Below are 21,200 nucleotides of genomic sequence, written 5' to 3'. Positions count from 1 at the left end.
ATTATAATGGCTTACATATTGCAAAATAATCATAGTTATTAAGCAACATCGTTAGTTTCTAAAGTAATTGGATCCTGAAATAAGAAATGAAACTTAGATATCTGATAGTATTCTAGAGCAATAAGTGATTTTTGTATCTAAAGAATTTAAGATAAGCAACTGGAAAGAGTGAGCCAGCATGAAAAGCAATTTGAAATTGAACTTCTCAGAGTACAGTGTAATACATGAAAGCAATAATATTTGTATGACACTTTAACCCTGTGCCTTATAGAATGGGTACACATTCAATGGTAACAATTAGAACTACATACATAGCCTTTACTTTTAAACAATAGAATAGATATAATGTAAGAAAAAATATAACACACACCAATCAGGGAGGAACTCTTTCATAATATTATTCTAACATAATCTGTCTCCTAGGTGATCATTTGTTCTGTATTCTTATCGGAGAGTAGTTTTTAGTATTTAGTTTGCAAAAATTCTTAACCAGTTTATGAAAAAGGCAAGTCTTTCTGTTTCCTCTCCCAGGATTCTGCTAAAATGGTTTTGGTGTACTTCCTAGGAATTTGTATGTCTAAAGAGCCTATCAGTTGATTTAGTGCAGGTGACCATGGCTTAGACATTGAAGAGCAGAGATATAAGAAAATGTTTGACCAAGAGCAGTGGCTAACACCTGTAATCCCAGCATTTTGGGAGGCCAAGGCGGGCGGATCACCTGAGGTCAGGAGTTCAAGACCAGCTTGACCAACATGGAGAAACCCCATCTGTACTAAAAATAAAACATTAGCTGGCCGTGGGTGGCGCATGCCTGAATCCCAGGTACTCAGGAGGTTGAGGCAGGAGAATCACTTGAACCCAAGAGGCGGAGGTTGCAGTAAGCAGAGATTGCACCATTGCACCCCAGTCTGGCAAAAAGAAAAAAAAGAAGAAAAAAATGTTTTAGTCAGCAAATCAGAACACTCAGGGAAAAAGATACCAAACAATTAAGCCTTGGAGTGCTTCTTGTTCAATTGCATGAGGAAATGTGATAAGTATTAAGAATGAAATTATGTTCATAATCTGGAAGCAGATAGCAAATTATGCACAAGTGATTCTTGAAAACTATCTATACCTATAAAGCTCTACTCTGAAAGGTAGAACTATATTTGGCCCAAGTCAAGAGATAGGAGATAATAGGCTAAATCCTAAAAGAACTTTTGATTAATTTGTTATTATGAAATGTAATAGTCTTTGAATAAATTTTGGATGAAAATGCTAATTTTGAAGAAACTAGGCCTTAAAATAATTTTATTTGGAACAAATGCAGATTTTTTTTTCTTCCTGAAAATGAATATTTCTCTGGGTCCACGTTTAATGCAATTATTTCTTTTTCTTTTTCTCATTTAATGAAGATAGTGAATTGCTAGTCTCTAGAAATTCTATACATTTTTAGAGTTCAAATAGCCTTTTTGTAATGTTTTAAAAAATTACTGTGTCATTGATTTGGAAAACAGTGACCCACCTTCTCCATATACAAAAACAGATAGGAATTACCAAATTTTCACTTGGGTAAAATGACAGAAACAGATACATTATAATACATTTAATCTGTTCATTGCTATTTTTTTTTTCACAGATTCAAGAATGGCTCTGTTTAAATTGCCAAACCCAGAGAGCAATATCAGGACAGCTTGGAGACATAGGCAAAATGCCACCTGTGCCATCAGGACCCAAAGCATCTCCCATGCCTGTTCCTACAGAATCACCATCTGAGAAAACAGCAGTGCCTCCCCAAGTAAAATTAGTGAAAAAGCCAGAACAAGAAGTAAAAACAGAAGCTGAAAAAGTCATTCTGGAAGAAGTAAAGGAAACACTATCAATGGAAAAAATTCCTCCTATGGTAGCCACAGATCAAAAACAAGAAGAGAGTAAACTAGAGAAAGACAAAGCTTCAGCTCTTGAAGAAAAAAAGCCACTCCATGAAGAAAAAAAACTAATCTCTGAAGAAGAAAAGATATGTTCTGAAGAAAAAAAGCAACTCCTAGAAGAAAAAAAGCCAACCCCTGAAGACAAAAAGCTACTCCCAGAGGCAAAAGCATCAGCCCCAGAAGAACAAAAACATGACTTACTTAAATCTCAAGTACAAATTGCTGAAGAAAAGCTTGAAGGCAGAGTGGCTCCAAAGACAGTGCAAGAAGAGAAACAACCGCAGACCAAGATGGAAGATTTACCATCTGGCACACCTCAGAGTTTACCTAAAGAAGATGATAAGACAACCAAAACAATAAAAGAACAGCCACAGCCATCGTGCACAGCAAAACCTGATCAGGTGGAACCTGGGAAAGAAAAAACAGTAAGTTAAATTTTCCTACACTCTCATGTGTGAAATTATTAATTTTTAACCTAAGTTTACAAGTTGCTCATTGGTAATTATATAAGTGAAGTTCCTCAAACAATGAATGACATTCTTAAAGAAGTATAACAATTGTTTGACTATAATGAAGAACTTTGGCCTTTTCACAGCTTTATGAAGTGTACATAAAGCATAAATACAACATTTATTTCCCTGTTTCTTATGCCTATCAAATAGTCTATCAAAATCATATGGAGTGATAAAGAAGTTATCTAGTTTTATTTTTTTTCTCTACTATGGACACAAAACTCAATATCCCCCTTTAATGTAAAATAATGTGTCTTTATGTAAGTTTCTGTTTACTTAACCATTTGTTTACGTAAGCGTCAACAAGGTTTTTCCCAGTTGAAATCATTTTAAGGTGTGGTCAGCTATAAAGTGATTGCAAAAAAAAGAAAAAAGGAAAAAAAGTGATGTAACTAAAATCCAAAGTAAAAGTCTTTCTAAAATTTCACAAAACAGTTTAATATTTAGCATGATTTTTAATATAATGTATTCTATTAGCAGTTTTATTCAATGTGTTTAATATTGAAAGGTTATTTATAATCAGCATAATTTGGAAAAATATTCTTTTATTTTTCTTTAATGGGAAATTTTCATTTAACCCATTTTAATGAATATTTTCACAAGCAGTTACATACTTTTCAGAGGAACTCTGATATTTTTTGGAGCTATAAGAGATCTTACATTATACCTAACTGAATACATTTAATTCACAGAGGACAGCAATGACTTACCAGGAAATTAAATAATTTAATAGTATTAAAATTCCAACTAGAAACTATAGTTTGTTTCCCTGTGATTCAGTTGTGTTTTCTTTAGTTTTAACACATGCTTACCAACCCATCTCTGCTATCTGATGCATCACACATTATCTAAGTAAATCCTGGTCTCCTTTCATTAAATGAGTTTTATCAGAGTCAAAAAGATGCCTATATGTATTCTCCATTCTAATGACTGAATCTAGCCACCACCAGCACCATGAATTGCTTCTTCTAGCTAACCTTTGCAGAGCATGGTGCTTGGTACTGTTTGTCCCTTTGTGGAACTTTCTGTGGCTTTCATGACCCTCTACTTTCCTTCTCTTTTTGTCTTTCTGATCATACTTTATGAAATCTGCTTTGACTATCTCTATGATTTCTCTTTGCAAATTCCAGATGATTTTCCTTTGTTTTGCTTTGAGCTACATGAACAATTTTTGAATACACGTATGTACTTCTTGTCCCTCTTTTGGGTGTCAGACCTGCATTTTCAAGTACCTAGTCAGCAGTTCTACTTCAAAGCCTCTCTGTAAATGCAAACTCAATATGTCTGACTCTTTTCCTCTTCTCTATAGAAACAGTTTCTGCTTGTAACTTTCTATTTCACCATCAAGCACCTGTCTCCTGTCTGCCGGTTACTAATCTTCTGAGTGATTTAAGGTTTCTTCTTACCTGCCCTTTGTTCTCCACAATGAAAGTATCACACTTCTGTCTATTAACTCCTGTTCCTCAGGGCACTACCTTACTTACTGCTTTCATGACCTTTTGCCAATTATTTGAGCAATCTAATTACTGGTTAGGATGCCTTCCTTTTATCCCTTCTCCAGTCTATAGCTGTCAGGTAAATGTTTTCTAGGGTTCCGATAATTTAACTCCATCACTCAGATGTTCCTAATGATTCCCTATTGTGTTTTAAATATATTCCAAGGAAGAAGTTTTTAAATATTTCCTATATGCAGTACTTTTTCTTTTATTTTTTACCTTTATCACTTTCTTTTTATTACTTTTTCTTTCATTATACAACCACAATATGTGTATATGTATTTATTTATAAATTTTATGTATGCACTATTTGACTACTATTTACCTTATAAAACATTCACAAAGAATAGTGAAATAAACTAAAATTACCATTGTTATTATATTTATTTAAATGCAGATAGTAAATACAGATACATTTGATCACCTTAAAAGGTGTTTAATAGTGATATTTTAGAGAGAGCATTATGTTTTGTTTTGTTTTTTTTTTTTGAGACGGAGTCTTGCTCTGCCGCCCAGGCTGGGGTGCAGTGGCCGGATCTCAGCTCACTGCAAGCTCCGCCTCCCGGGTTTACGTCATTCTCCTGCCTCAGCCTCCCGAGTAGCTGGGACTACAGGCGCCTGCCATCTCGCCCGGCTAGTTTTTTGTAATTTTTAGTAGAGATGGGGTTTCACCGTGTTCGCCAGGATGGTCTCGATCTCCTGACCTCGTGATCCGCCCGTCTCGGCCTCCCAAAGTGCTGGGATTATAGGCTTGAGCCACCGCGCCCGGCCGAGAGCATTATGTTTTAATATTTTTTAAGATCTTGGTGTAAAACTTTATGATATAGTTGTTTGAAATCCAGCTTCAAAGTTAAGCTTATTTTGATACTTTGATGTTCAGTTTTAATGGCTATTCAGAGCAGGAAAAAAGATAATTAAAAAGAATATGCTACAAATGGAAGAAGTAGCTCACAGTTTGTTCTCACTAAATATTGCTACCTTTTTTTAAAGTGTGGATTGTAAACCAATTATGAAAAAAAAGAATTGGTAATTGCACAAATAAGTGTTAACCTTCCTTAATATCAATCATTTGTGTTTGTTAACTATCAGAAAATGTGGGGCTTTTACAATACTTTTTCAGCAAACGATTTTCAAACCCATTGCATTTCTTTGTCTAGAAGGTTTTTAAACAGATTAAAATATTCTGTTTTAAAGTTTGTTATATGAGCAGATACGATAACTTTTAAAAGTGACATATGTTATTTTGTATAGCATAATCATATAATAATTTCCAAATATTTATCTTCAAAGAGCTGTTTCCACATTATAATTTTCTCAGAGAAACAGGTATTGTTTATTTTGCTTTAAATATCAAATACCAAGCATATTGCTGACAATTAGTATTTATTTTCTTGCTGTCTAATAAGTATTGTATTACTGAAAAGCACTTGCAATCCTCTATTTTTAAGTAAGGATCAAATCTCCACATTCTGCAGCTTTTTAACTAATTTTCCATGAGATAAACAGTAAATATCTGTGTCATGGTCAAATATAATGTCATATTCTCTGTCCCAGTACAAAATAAATGTTCTTCAAAATATGAAGTTCTTATTAGTATACAGTGTACTACATCAGTAATATCTTGAGGCAGTCTGTCTAATTCTGGCTTACTTGTAATGAATAAATGTTTTTCACATGTACTGCCATCTCCCTAACCTTATTGTTTAAAATTATAATTCCAATCAGAGAAATTACTTCTCAATTTTTAATTTTTTTTATTTAAAAAATACACATTTTTTTGAATTAAACAAATCAGTCCACATTGAAGCTATGTGTTCATTGGTGCATTTTTCCTTGAAGGTTCACAATAGCAATTCTTAAAATATTTTATTGTTAATTAAAGAGAAATAAGAACTATTGTGAACTGAGTATGTAAAGAAATCTCCATAGTTGGATTATATTATTATTAGATCTTTTACTACTAAATTTGTTCTAATATTTTTTCCCAAACCTTCCACAATTATTTCTTTGTTTCTTCCAACAACATTTGCTGACAAAGGAATGTAGTTTGATTTGTCACTATATTGATTCCACATATTACTTTAGTCATTTTTTCATGACAAAAAAAAAAATTCCCCATCTGTTATGTAATTTTTCTTATTGAGCAAGAAAATTCAAAAGAATATTCCCAATGGTTATTATTCAAGTTAGTGAAAACTTATAAAGTACTAGAAAACTTATTTGCTGAAAATTACAGAAGTTTGTGATAGTGTCATAATACCACTGGCTTTGATTCAAAGCACGTTCTGTATTTAGGGTAAGGTTTGTTATTAGCAATAATAGATGCAGAAACAGATTTCAAATAGCTTTCCTAATAATGTCAAGCATTTTTTCCTAACTTCAAGTCACATCTGATTTAATCTGGTGATCACTGTTCTCACCTTGTTATGAAAACTGATGAAAAGCTTGTAGCAATATGAAAACTGTTAGCTTTCTTATGACTGCATGTGTGTATATCTTACATTACTAGTTTGATCTTTAACAAATGATTTTTTTTGCAGAAATTTTTTTCTACTCCTTAGCTATTATAGGAAAATTGGTTTAGTTAAAGCTAGGTGATTTATTGTAACTACAAACCATAAATCTGCATAACTGAACAATAAGCTTCAACATAAAGGTGAGCAAGTGAAGTGATTGCCTCACTATAACTTCGCTTTATAGTTAGTTGCCTCATTATAACTTCCGGCCTTCTCCCAGGAGTCCTCACAGACCATGTGACCAACTGACATGACACGTGAGATAATAGTATTGCCCATCTATTGATTAAATATTAGTGCAAATTAATTTATCCTCTATTTTGGATTTAAAAATACAACTAAAATCCTAGTGTCTTCTCATTGTATTCCACTGAAGCTCTTTGCATAGCTACCAGGGTATATGCACCCCACAGCGGAGACTCCTGTCTAAATGGCTTAGTTGGCTTTCTCAGCCTTCTGGAATCTGGCTCCAACACAACTTTCAAGCAACTGCTAACGTTCCCTATGGGGAGACATTAAAGAAAAACAGCCAAATATGCCTTGTGTGTTTCCTGAACATAGCTTGTGCTTTCTCCTTTGTGAACCTGTTCTCAGTTTTTGTATGTGCACTGATGCCGCACCTTCACATCATCTGGCAGAAAAACTCCCACCTGAACCTCCACACCACTCTGCTAGCATGTCTTCCATGAGTCTGCCCTTCTATTCCCTAGTGGTAGTCAGTTTTCCTGATGCAGAATTTTCTGCAATGATTAATTTCTTAATTAGTTTTTATTTACAATCAAAACAATACTCTTAATTTACCTCTTACTATTCAGGCTGCTGTGTTAAGTACTTCCTTATACAATGATTGATAAAGTTAATATTATGATAGCTTTAGTAAAGATGGGGAAACTGAATTTCTGTGCCCAAGATCACATAGCTGGAAGGCAGAAGTACTAGAATTATAGTCCAGCTCTGATTACAAAGACTGTGCTCTCATCCACTGCACAAGATGTTTTTTCCTAGGACACTTTTAGGATACTGGCTTTCCATTATTATAATCATCCATCTCTCTTGGCAACCCTCACTGCTATACCAAACACTTGGTATAATATTTACTCTATTTATATATGTGTATTATTTATTCATTAATTTAGCTGTCATTTGTGTTGTTCATATTATTATAGTACATTGTTTACATTTCGTTGTTGCAACATCATTTTGTCACTTCATTCATTTCTGTCTTTCAAAATGTTTGTTGAATAGCATTAAAATTAATCCTGATGTATAACAATTTGAAAATTACATACACACCTTTAAATTTTTAGTTTAACATTTTAAAATTCATGTTTGCTGTAGAATTTTATCTTTTTACTTATATACATAAACAGAATACTGTTTAAATATTTATTTGATATAGTACACCAAAATACTCTCCCCATAGAAACCAAACTTGGAACACTCTTTAGCAGGTACTTTTATTTCTGGTTAAAATGATCTGAGGGTTAGTATTCAAGTCACATATAGCCAATAAGTGACTGCCTAATCAGAAAGGATGAAAACTAATCATGTTTTCTGTAGTGAGAAGGACTCCCATATTATAGTGCTTAGGTGTGAGCGTCCGATCTTTCACTCCAGGTCTAGTGAATTTTATTGGCTTCATTTTGTTTGGAGCGTTTCAAACACTCAGATCAATAATCTGCATTCATGTAGACTTTATGTAAATTATAAGATTTGCATTCATTGTTTAATTTTAGCCCATCAAAATAAATGGCTTTGGGAAAGTTAAACAAAAACTTAACACTGTATCCTTTCTTTGCACAGTTTTATATGTCATCTAGAATTCAGTTCGTTAATAATATTCAAAACAATTCTGTTTGCCTTCAATATGGAAGGCTTTTGTGAAAAGAGCAAAACCAAATTTGGCAGTGCAGATGTGTCTTGGCACATTCTCCACTACTAGTGAAGGCCTCAAGATACATCACCATCGGAAGAGATCCAAATGGGGCTCCGTTCATCAGTGCCTCTCACTGACTGGTCTGCAGCTCAATAAATGGCAGGGGGTTATTGGAAGGAAAAGGGAAAAAGCCTAGAGAGTAAACACTTTGCAGACTTGCCACCTTATAATATGCAAAAGTCATTTAGGGGGAAAAAAAAAATCATTGCAGTATCACCACCATAGGCAGCTTCACTGTTGCTTGCCACTTCAATATAAGAAAGGAACTGAAATGAGTTAAGTGCTTATCAACCCTCCTACTATAGTCTCACAACTGCAGATAAGAAATTATTTATTGGGGCCGGGCGCGGTGGCTCAAGCCTGTAATCCCAGCACTTTGGGAGGCCGAGGCGGGAGGATCACGAGGTCAGGAGATCGAGACCATCCCACAAGCCTTGTAGGTAGAACCCGTCTCTACTAAAAGCCAAAAAAACTAGCGAGAGGCGTGAGTGGCAGAGCCTGTAGTCCCAGCTACTTTCGGAGGCTGAGGCAGGAGAATGCAAGCGTGAACCTGGGAGGCGGAGCTTGCAGTGAGCGAGATCAGCCCTGCACTCCAGCCTGGAGTGACACAATGGCAGGGGCTCGTCTCAAAAAAAAAAGAAAAGAAATTATTTATTGGAAAGACATTCAAATTGGTACAGTGTAGTTAATTCTAGCTGCACACTGAAGAGTAGGCATTACTTTTTGCACTACAGTTGTTAAGAATATATCACACTGTCTTTTTTAATTAACATTGTGAATTCAGAAAAAGCATTTTACCCTATAATATGCTCAGGATAGATCATTGACCATGCATAATAAAGGTATGTATTTGGATGAAAATGAATGTAAAATGAGCATCAAGCCAACAATATTTATATTTGATAACTCTAACTAGAAAAAGGAGAAGAAAAAAAGGAAGGAGGGAGGGAAGGATGGGGAAGGGAGGAAGGGAGGGAGGGAGGGAGGAAGGGAGGGGGGAGGGAAGGAAGGAAGGGAGGAAGGAAGGAAGGAAGGAGTATGTTTGTTGTGCAACCTTATATCTGTTTATTTGGGCCATAGTTAGATCAGAAGAGCTTATGCCAACTCACACACTGATAATATTGAAACAGTTCAAGATACGGATGTAGTGGAATTAAGGTGGCCTCATAGGCTACAGTGAGCTGTAGCATGCTCTTAGGCAGCTGTTCCCCTAACCCCTCCTTTCTGTAGGCTGTAAGACTATTGTGTCCTCCTTTAAATAGGACAACTAACTGAATCAGTTTTATTTTACTCATATATTTTTTACTTAGCAAAAAAGTCTTCATGAAACAAGTCTCTATGTTTAATTTTTATTTAAGGCCTCTCTGATTCTTGAACCTAAATTGTTGTCATGGCATCATCATAGCCCAAAAAAGGCAACAAGTTCAGGGTTGTGGTGTGTCGCTAAGGGTCCCAGATCTCTGGAAAGCCCATGCTCCTGCTCACAAAAGCTATTTATTTTTTAAGGAAGCTGCTTTTCAAGATAAAACAAGATTTCAAAATCAAAAGGTATTTGTAAGTGACATTAGTGAAACACCTTTGAGATGGGATGCTGAAGATACATGTGATTAACAACTCTACAAAAAATTACAGCTGGATATTTCTCTTTAGCTGAACTGATAAGTCAGACCAATTATTGCATAACTTTTTCAAAGTACATAATTTATAAACATTCATTCCAAGTGATATAGAGTAATGATATTAATAATATCAAGTATATATAGTGGTTCATAACTTTCAAAATGTCTTTTAAAAGCAATGCCTTGCTTGAATCATTTGACAAGAACGATAACCATGTATTTGTGGTACATGGCACATATGTTATTATGGCATGTTACTTGCTTTTTTTGGTTTAGTGAATTCTCCAACATCCCTTACAACTTGCAGCCAGGCACAAAGCCCATTGTCTGATACTTTCTTGAACTTTTCCTGACCTTATAATCCAAAAGTAAATTATGTTAATAGAAAATTTATCTTTAAACATCTTCATCACAATTTATAAACTTTATCTTAAAGCAAATTTATTGAGAAAAATAATCATATTTTTGATGGAAAATGACATTGAAATGTGAAAGGGTATTTATGAAAGAAGATCAAATGTCATTGAGAATTGACATTTAGTGAAATTTAGTTTAAATGGAAACTAACCTTATCAACACATATCAACAATATTTTTCTCAAACTTTGAAAAAATACTAACATATGGTTGAAAATATTTTCCAAAATTATTTTTCAGTTCCTAATAGTTATTTGATAGTAATGGAGAGGCCATGTTTTTAGTTTAACCATGTTAAGTTTTCCTGTATCTTTATCTCCCTGCTTAGGAAAAGGAAGATGACAAATCAGACACCTCAAGTTCTCAGCAGCCTAAAAGCCCCCAAGGTCTGAGCGACACGGGATATTCTTCTGATGGAATATCAAGCTCACTTGGTGAAATTCCAAGTCTTATTCCAACTGATGAAAAGGATATTCTCAAGGGACTCAAAAAGGACTCTTTTTCACAAGAAAGCAGCCCTTCCAGCCCCTCAGATTTGGCTAAATTAGAAAGTACAGTCCTATCTATTTTGGAAGCTCAAGCAAGTACACTTGTTGATGAAAAGTCAGAAAAGAAAACACAACCCCATGAAGTTTCTCCTGAGCAGCCTAAAGACCAACAGAAAACTCAGAGTGTGTCTGAAACCTTGGAAATTACTATTTCAGAAGAGGGGATCAAAGAAAGTCAAGAAGAAAGGAAAGACACTTTTAAAAAAGATACCCAGCAAGATATTCCTTCCAGCAAGGACCATAAAGAAAAGTCTGCATTTTTTGATGACCTAACTACTAGAAGAGAGCATTATGATTCAGTTGAAGAGAGTAGTGAAAGTGAAAACTCACCTGTTCCACAAAGAAAACGAAGAACTAGTGTTGGCTCATCAAGCAGTGATGAGTATAAACAGGAAGACAGCCAAGGATCAGGGGAAGAGGAGGACTTCATTCGAAAACAAATCATAGAAATGAGTGCTGATGAAGATGCTTCAGGTTCTGAAGATGATGAGTTCATCAGGAACCAGCTCAAAGAGATTAGTAGTAGTACTGAGAGCCAGAAGAAGGAAGAAACCAAGGGAAAAGGCAAAATAACAGCAGGGAAACACAGACGACTGACTCGAAAAAGTAGCACAAGCATTGATGATGATGTAGGAAGACGTCACTCATGGCATGATGAAGACGATGAAGCATTTGATGAAAGTCCTGAACTTAAATACAGAGAAACTAAAAGTCAGGAAAGTGAAGAACTTGTAGTTTCTGGAGGAGGAGGGCTACGCCGATTTAAAACAATTGAGCTCAACAGTACAATAACAGATAAATATTCTGCAGAGTCATCACAGAAAAAAACAAGTTTGTATTTTGAGGAAGAGCCAGAATTAGAAATGGAAAGCCTGACAGACTCACCTGAAGATAGGTCAAGGGGAGAGGGGTCTTCGAGTCTGCATGCTTCCAGCTTCACTCCTGGTACATCCCCTACATCAGTATCATCACTTGATGAGGACAGTGACAGTAGCCCGAGTCACAAAAAAGGAGAGAGCAAACAGCAACGCAAAGCTCGGCACAGATCACATGGCCCTCTTTTGCCTACTATTGAAGATTCTTCAGAGGAAGAAGAATTGAGAGAGGAAGAAGAATTATTAAAGGAGCAAGAAAAGCAGAGGGAAATAGAACAGCAACAAAGAAAGAGTTCTAGTAAAAAATCAAAGAAAGACAAAGATGAACTTCGAGCTCAGAGAAGAAGGGAAAGGCCAAAGACACCACCTAGTAATCTCTCTCCCATTGAAGATGCATCTCCAACAGAAGAGTTACGTCAGGCTGCAGAAATGGAGGAGCTCCATAGATCTTCTTGTTCTGAATATTCACCTAGCATAGAATCAGACCCAGAAGGTTTTGAAATAAGCCCGGAAAAAATAATAGAAGTACAAAAAGTTTATAAATTGCCCACAGCTGTGTCATTATACTCACCAACAGATGAGCAATCTATTATGCAGAAAGAAGGTAGCCAAAAGGCGTTAAAAAGTGCTGAGGAGATGTATGAAGAAATGATGCATAAAACACACAAATACAAAGCTTTTCCAGCTGCAAATGAACGAGATGAAGTGTTTGAAAAAGAGCCTTTGTATGGTGGAATGCTAATAGAGGATTATATTTATGAATCTTTAGTAGAAGACACGTACAATGGATCTGTAGATGGCAGCCTGCTAACAAGGCAAGAAGAAGAAAATGGATTTATGCAGCAGAGAGGAAGAGAGCAAAAGATAAGACTTTCAGAACAAATTTATGAAGATCCTATGCAGAAAATTACAGACCTCCAGAAAGAGTTTTATGAGTTAGAAAGCTTACATTCTGTTGTGCCTCAGGAAGATATTGTTTCAAGCTCTTTTATCATCCCAGAAAGCCATGAGATAGTGGACCTGGGTACTATGGTAACTTCTACAGGAGAAGAAAAGAAACTACTAGATGCTGATGCTGCCTATGAGGAACTTATGAAGAGGCAACAGATGCAGTTAACACCTGGATCTAGCCCAACCCAGGCCCCCATCGGTGAGGATATGACAGAGTCCACCATGGACTTTGACAGAATGCCTGATGCATCTTTGACATCAAGTGTTCTCTCAGGAGCATCTCTTACAGATTCGACCAGCAGTGCAACACTGTCTATCCCAGATGTTAAAATAACCCAACATTTTTCAACAGAAGAAATTGAGGATGAATATGTAACCGATTATACAAGAGAAATTCAAGAGATAATTGCCCATGAATCGCTGATTTTGACCTACTCGGAGCCTTCAGAAAGTGCTACATCTGTCCCACCCTCTGACACACCTTCTCTCACATCATCTGTTTCCTCAGTCTGTACCACAGATAGCTCTTCACCCATTACTACCCTGGATAGCATAACCACAGTTTATACAGAACCAGTGGACATGATAACTAAATTTGAGGATTCTGAGGAAATTTCTTCATCAACTTATTTTCCAGGCAGCATTATAGACTACCCGGAAGAAATAAGTGTATCTTTAGATCGGACTACCATATCAGATGGTAGAGCTAGTGCTGATCATATTATTTCCTTATCCGATATGGCATCTTCCATCATAGAATCTGTAGCACCTAAACCTGAAGGGCCAGTTGCTGACACTATTTCTACTGACTTATCTATAGCTGAAAAGGACCCGGTGAAGAAAGCCAAGAAGGAAACTGGGAATGGAATCATTCTGGAAGTTTTGGAAGCTTACAGAGATAAAAAGGAGTTGGAGGCCGAACTAACAAAAAGTAGCTTCTCTGAAACTGTGTTTGATCACCCACCTTCTTCTGTAATAACCCTTCCAATGAAAGAGCAGCTTTCAACTACGTACTTTACATCTGGAGAGACCTTTGGTCAGGAAAAACCTGTGTCTCAGTTACCATCTGGCAGTCCTTCTGTTTCCTCTCTTCCAACTAAACCTCGCCCATTCTTTAGAAGTTCTTCTTTGGACATATCAGCTCAACCTCCTCCCCCTCCTCCCCCTCCCCCTCCTCCTCCTCCTCCACCACCACCACCTCCTCCCCCACCACTTCCTCCACCAACTTCACCTAAACCAACTATTCTTCCTAAAAAAAAGTTAACAGTTACAGCTCCAGTGACTACAGCTACACCTCTGTTTGATGCTGTTACTACTGTAGAGACCACAGCTGTTCTGAGAAGTAGTGGATTACCTGTTACAAGAATATGTACCACCGCACCTCCTCCTGTTCCTCCTAAGCCATCTTCAATTCCATCTGGACTTGTATTTACCCACAGGCCTGAGCCAAGCAAACCTCCAATCGCCCCCAAACCAGTGATTCCTCAGATTCCAGCAACTACACAAAAACCAACAGATATACACCCCAAACCAACAGGCCTATCTTTAACTTCAAGTATGACCTTAAATTTAGTGACTTCAGCAGATTATAAATTGCCTTCCCCTACCTCCCCACTTTCTCCACACTCCAACAAGTCCTCACCAAGATTTTCCAAATCCCTCACGGAAACTTATGTAGTTATTACATTGCCATCTGAACCTGGGACTCCAACAGATGCTTCTGCTAGTCAAGCAATTACCAGTTGGCCCTTGGGATCACCCTCCAAAGATCTGGTTTCTGTTGAACCTGTGTTTTCTGTAATTCCTCCTATGACAGCTGTAGAAGTTCCAAGTTCATCAGAACAGACCTTCTATATCTCTGGAGCTTTACAGACATTTTCTCCTACCCCTGTCACAGCACCCTCTTCATTTCAAGCAACTCCCATGTCAGTTACACAGTTTGTCACTACTGAAGTTTCCAAGACTGAGGTTTCAGCAACCGGAAGTACAGCTCCTAGTATTGGTCTCAGCAGCATTTCCATAACAATTCCTCCAGAGCCTCTTGCTCTAGATAACCTACATTTAGAGAAGCCTCAGTATAAAGAAGATGGAAAATTGCAACTTGTTGGTGATGTAATTGATTTGCGTACAGTACCAAAGGTAGAAGTTGAAACAACTGATAAATGTATTGATCTTTCTGCTTCTACAATGGATGTGAAAAGGCAGATCACAACAAATGAAGTTTATGGGAAACAAATTAGTACTGTCCAACCCTCTATTATAAATCTTAGTGTAACATCATCAATAGTGACTCCTGTATCTCTGCCCACTGAGACAGTGACCTTTGTCACATGCACAGCTAGTGCAAGTTACACTACAGGCACAGAAAGCCTAGTGGGTGTAGAACGTGCAATGACAACACCACTCCAGCTTACAACATCAAAGCATGCTGAGCCCCCATACAGGATACCAAGTGACCAAGTCTTTCCTATAGCTAGGGAAGAAGCGCCGATAAACTTATCTCTAGGTACTCCAGCACATGCAATGACATTGGCTGTTACAAAACCTGTCACTGCGCCTCCTGTTGGTGTCACAAATGGATGGACTGATAGCACCATATCCCAGGGGATCCCTGATGGGGAAGTAGTGGATCTCAGTACAACCAAGTCTCATAGAACAGTCGTAACAATGGATGAGTCTACTTCAAGTGTGATGACCAAAATAATAGAAGATGATGAAAAACCCGTTGACTTAACAGCAGGGAGAAGAGCTGTGTGCTGTGATGTGGTTTATAAATTACCGTTTGGAAGGAGCTGCACAGCACAGCAGCCTGCAACTACTCTTCCTGAGGATCGTTTTGGTTATAGGGATGACCACTATCAGTATGATCGATCAGGGCCATATGGTTATAGAGGGATTGGGGGAATGAAGCCTTCCATGTCTGACACAAATTTAGCAGAAGCTGGACATTTTTTCTATAAAAGTAAGAATGCTTTTGATTATTCTGAAGGAACTGACACAGCGGTAGATCTGACTTCAGGGAGAGTTACTACAGGTCAGTATGATGTGGCAGCAGACCTTTCCTTGAAATATAATTATGGTATTCCTCATCTCATTTCAGGATGAAAATGTGGTTCCTTTTCCAGTTTTGTTACTTTTTCTCTTTCTTTGGATGTTTTAGCAGCATATTTTGGAGTACATGTGCGCTTTTGTTCCTTCATGTTAAAAAAAATTTTGTTCTGCTCAAAATCACCTGCATGTGCCTGCATGTTCAACATTGCTTTCATTCCGCATCTAATTAGGTTAACCTGTGGATTTGCATGCAGTCTCATTCATTATGTTCATCAAGATGAGAGGGTTTTCAAACTCAAAAAGCAGCATTCATTCTGGGAACTGGACTATAACTCTGCCCTGTATTTCAGGTGAGGTAATGGATTATTCAAGCAAGACTGCAGGTCCATATCCAGAAACACGACAAGTCATTTCAGGAGTTGGGATTAGTACCCCACAGTATTCCACAGCAAGAATGACACCACCGCCAGGACCCCAGTATTGTGTGGGGAGTGTTTTGAGGTCATCTAATGGTGTTGTCTATTCTTCAGTAGCAACTCCGACACCCTCTACTTTTGCTATCACCACACAACCCGGCTCCATTTTCAGCACCACAGTGAGGGATTTGTCTGGTATTCATACAACTGATGCAGTGACTTCATTACCTGCCCTGCACCATAGCCAGCCAATGCCTAGATCGTATTTTATAACAACAGGTGCATCTGAAACGGACATTGCAGTAACTGGTATTGATATCAGTGCCAGCTTGCAAACTATTACTATGGAGTCTCTTACTGCTGAGACAATAGACTCTGTTCCCACTTTAACCACAGCATCTGAAGTGTTTCCTGAAGTGGTGGGAGATGAAAGTGCTCTTTTGATTGTCCCTGAAGAAGATAAACAACAGCAGCAGCTAGACTTGGAGCGTGAGCTCCTGGAGCTGGAGAAAATTAAGCAACAGCGCTTTGCTGAGGAATTGGAGTGGGAACGTCAGGAAATTCAAAGATTCCGAGAACAAGAAAAGATCATGGTTCAGAAAAAGTTGGAGGAGCTGCAGTCTATGAAGCAACACCTTCTCTATCAGCAAGAAGAAGAGCGGCAAGCCCAGTTCATGATGAGGCAGGAGACGTTAGCTCAGCAACAGTTACAGCTTGAGCAGATCCAACAGCTGCAACAACAGCTTCACCAGCAGCTGGAGGAGCAAAAGATTCGGCAGATCTACCAGTATAACTATGACCCTTCTGGAACTGCTTCTCCACAAACCACTACAGAGCAGGCAATTTTGGAAGGTCAGTATGCTGCCCCAGAAGGCAGTCAATTTTGGGCAACTGAAGATGCAACCACTACAGCTTCAGCTGTTGTGGCAATTGAAATACCACAAAGCCAAGGATGGTACACCGTTCAGTCTGATGGTGTTACTCAGTACATTGCCCCACCTGGTATCCTGAGCACTGTTTCAGAAATACCTCTAACAGATGTTGTTGTAAAAGAGGAAAAACAGCCCAAAAAGAGAAGTTCTGGAGCTAAAGTCCGAGGACAGTATGATGAAATGGGAGAAAATATGGCAGATGATCCCCGAAGTTTTAAAAAGATAGTGGACAGTGGTGTACAAACGGATGACGAAGATGCCACAGATCGGAGCTATGTGAGTAGGAGAAGGAGAACTAAAAAGAGTGTGGATACAAGCGTCCAAACTGATGATGAAGATCAGGATGAGTGGGATGTGCCTACTAGATCAAGGAGGAAAGCTCGTGTAGGGAAATATGGTGACAGCATGACAGAGGCTGACAAGACCAAACCCCTTTCCAAAGTCTCCAGCATAGCAGTTCAAACGGTAGCAGAGATATCTGTGCAAACTGAACCAGTTGGAACCATAAGAACACCCTCCATACGGGCACGAGTGGATGCCAAGGTAGAAATAATTAAACACATTTCAGCACCTGAAAAGACTTACAAAGGGGGCAGTTTAGGATGTCAAACAGAAGCAGATTCAGACACACAAAGTCCTCAATACCTGAGTGCCACATCTCCACCCAAAGACAAGAAACGCCCAACACCTTTAGAGATTGGTTATTCATCTCACCTCCGGGCAGATTCCACAGTACAGCTGGCTCCTTCCCCACCCAAATCCCCCAAAGTCCTTTATTCACCCATCTCACCACTTTCACCAGGCAAAGCCTTAGAATCAGCCTTTGTACCTTATGAAAAACCCCTCCCTGATGATATAAGTCCACAGAAAGTACTGCATCCAGATATGGCTAAAGTTCCCCCAGCAAGTCCTAAGGCAGCCAAGATGATGCAGCGTTCTATGTCTGACCCCAAGCCTCTGAGTCCAACAGCAGACGAAAGTTCCAGGGCTCCTTTTCAGTATACCGAGGGCTATACGGTAAGAGTGATTCTTTTCAGTTGGAAGGCAATGGATGAGTTGTTAATCATGTGTTTTCAGACTTTTAGGAGGTAGTCAGACTCCTGGTACCTTAGAAACCTAATACTAGATTAGAGTGAAGATTATTGCCTTAGAAATTTACACTATGTATGTGTGTGTGTGCGTGTGTGTGTGTAGAAAACCATACATTCCTTAAAAATACCAAAGAAAGAAAACATTATGTGAAGAAAATGATTTTATTATTTTAAGACAATGAAATCGAAAGTCTTATTCTTATATCAAAATCTCCCAAATGTCAACGTAACTGTGATTTCAGTAAACATAATATTCATTTTCAGGCATTATAGGAAACATTAAACAGATAATGCAAAAGGTGACTATAAATTTAGACCATGGATATTTAGTGGGAGAGATCATCTTGTCAGTATCCTCTTCCTCCAGCCAGAATGTTTTCATTAAAAGGCTTGCAACACTTACTGGTCAAAAGAGAACATTTCTGAGGCAGACAGATAAAAGTGTAATATAATCATCATAGTTCATCCATGCTTATTATATTTCTGGCAGCTTTATTAATCTAAACTCAGGTAAACCTTAGTCCTAGTGCTCACAGAAGCGAAAATAATTTTTCATGTTTCTTTGGATAATATAATTATTTTCAAATATATAGGTATACTTCAAGGGGAAAAGAACATATACAGATGTATCTGTGAAGATCTGTATAACAGAGAATAAGAAATGTTGATAATCAGATATAAACCAGATATTTCCTACTTAAGAAAATCTAATATACATAACTATCCAGAAAGTGATTGACAGATGTAATAGCTCAATTTAGAACAAGACTTCTGTTCAAATTAGAAGTTCCCCTAATGCATGATTACTGAGCTCTAGGTTTTGAACCCTGAAGCTTCTAAGTAGGTTTTTCTGAGACAGTGTTACATTTCCACTGACCCATATGTGTTAAACACTGGCTGTGGGCTGAAAAATATGTCATGATATATGACTGTAAGTCTACTTGTAGGTATATAGCCATCAATGGTCATAATAGTAAATTATAAATTTATGTTTGTTTTCTAGTTTTCTAGTAGAATTGTATTATTACATATTTACATAAGCTAAAAGTAAAGCTGTTTTCACGTCAAGGGGAGAGGTAATAACTATACAATCAGGAAACCTCTGGTATATTGAGATTTCATCCAGTATACGGAGAATTATTTCATGCGTAGTGTTGTTTCCAGAATTTAATCTATTAATATTGTTGAAAAGTGATTTTTAAGTTAGTTATAATATATAGGGTTTTTTTTTTATAAGTTTGTTCTAGAAATTCACTTAAAGAGTTATATGAACAACTTTGAAATATGATTTTTGGCAGTATTTTCAAAGCAATAGTGAAGACTTCCATTACTAGAAAGAACAGGCTTTCCAGGTGGAATATTTACTATTTACATAATATGTATCCCTGTACCCTTAATTCAGATGAACTCAGCTAACAAAGAGTCTCAAGTTATCAATATTTTTTTCCTCACAAAGTATGCACTTTGGATTTGGAAATGTATCCATTTGGAAATTGATACAATGGGTTGTAAAGGTTGTATTACTGATTGTGTCAACAATATTGATAAGCTAATCATAAAGGAAGTTGAGTAGAATTAGCAAATAATACCCAGAATCTGAAAAACCCTAGGTGTTTTGAGCCTCAAAGCACAATTCAGTGGTTCTTTTTCCAGTTGGTCAAGTTAAATCCATACTTTAATATGGAATAGTACAAATTCAAAGGTATTGTCTTATTACATGCACAGGTAGATCATTTTATACACAGGCAGTGTTTTTAACACTCTAGAGACTATGAGTCTAAGATGTGAATTTTATAATTTCTAGGCAAATGTCTAGACATACTTTGAGCCTATTTTAAAGTAAATAAATTTCTTAATTATAAGTGTGAATTACTAAGTATTAACTATACTGAAAAAAATAATTTTCTTAGGGATATTTGTAGTAATGTGAATTTAAGAAGGCTAGCTCAGTAGTTTACAGGTTGTTAATTTTCACAGACCAGTAAGATTGAAAAAACTTACACCACTCAGTAGGCACTGAAACAACACTGTGACACATATAATACAGGTTAAAAGATAAGTTTTATACTCTATCAGATTCTGAATCAATCTGTCCTCCTCCTGAAAGTGTCAGGAGAGGTTGCAAAGAAGAGGTCTGAGTCATGAAGATTGAGACCTCTGCTGGACCATGAAGAGAAAAATGGAGGTGATTGGAACTAGAGGGAATAAATGGACAAAGTTTCAGATTGATGAACAGACATAAAGCAAAGAGGAGGAGAAAAGGGTTTACTGTAAATACAACCAGAAAGTCGAGTGAGGGCCAGGTCACTGGAGATCTAATCTGCTGCCTTACAAAGTTTGGATTTATTTCCTGTGGCTATGAGGATCATAGACCAGAGCCACCATCATCTTTCATTTAGAATGTGCACAGCCCTTGGACTCCTTCTACACTTGCCTTTACTACCATCAATTCTCTAAACAGCACCTAGAGTGATTTTTTAAAATGTACATCAGATTATGTTACTTGCAGCACAGTTTAAACTCTATTAAGAGCTCATCAAATTCAAAATACACTAGAAATTTCTTAACAAGGCCACATGTGATGTGATCTCTGCTTGTTTCATGACCTTATTGATCACTGTCCAAACTTTTTCCCCTCCTCACTCTGCTCCGACCATAGGCCGTGCTGTTCGTTGGATGTGCCAACCTCACCCCCACCCAGGGCACATGTCTGTGCCTTTCTCTCCCCAGATATATGTATGCTCACTCCTACATACAGATTTCTGTTCAGAGTGGTGGCATTACAGGCGTGAGCCACCGCACCTGGCCCAGCGTTACAATTTTTACTTCTGTTTCCTGTTTGTTTTTCTTCCATTTTGTACATGGACCACACTATACTTTCTCCATTTATTTCCATCTAGTATTTTTGCATGTATCTGTGGATTATCTCTA

At 37.4% G+C, this 21,200-nt stretch overlaps 1 protein-coding gene across 7 annotated transcripts in view; it reads left to right on the top strand.

Annotated features, from left to right (window-relative positions):
* The window catches only part of PCLO (piccolo presynaptic cytomatrix protein), a 417,094-nt gene that overhangs the window by 200,683 nt on the left and 195,211 nt on the right, over positions 1 to 21,200 (top strand). For 5 of the 7 annotated variants that reach the window (XR_004183192.1, XM_021936115.2, XM_031665279.1 and 2 more), the window contains exons 4-6: positions 1,619 to 2,335; positions 10,734 to 15,813; positions 16,181 to 18,195. Coding sequence is in view for 6 of the 7 variants with exons in the window: in XM_021936115.2 (XP_021791807.2) it covers positions 1,619 to 2,335; positions 10,734 to 15,813; positions 16,181 to 18,195 (7,812 nt within the window). In the remaining variant the exon portion in view is untranslated. The remainder of the gene's footprint in view (positions 1 to 1,618; positions 2,336 to 10,733; positions 15,814 to 16,180; positions 18,196 to 21,200) is intronic. The other 2 variants (XM_031665281.1, XM_031665280.1) reach the window with 2 other exon arrangements.

This window comes from Papio anubis, chromosome 4 (genome assembly GCF_008728515.1).
Source record: "Papio anubis isolate 15944 chromosome 4, Panubis1.0, whole genome shotgun sequence".
In the NCBI taxonomy this organism is placed as follows: Eukaryota; Metazoa; Chordata; class Mammalia; order Primates; family Cercopithecidae; genus Papio; species Papio anubis.
Note: the sequence above shows the minus strand (reverse complement) of the source record. Positions and strands in the feature narration are given on the sequence as shown.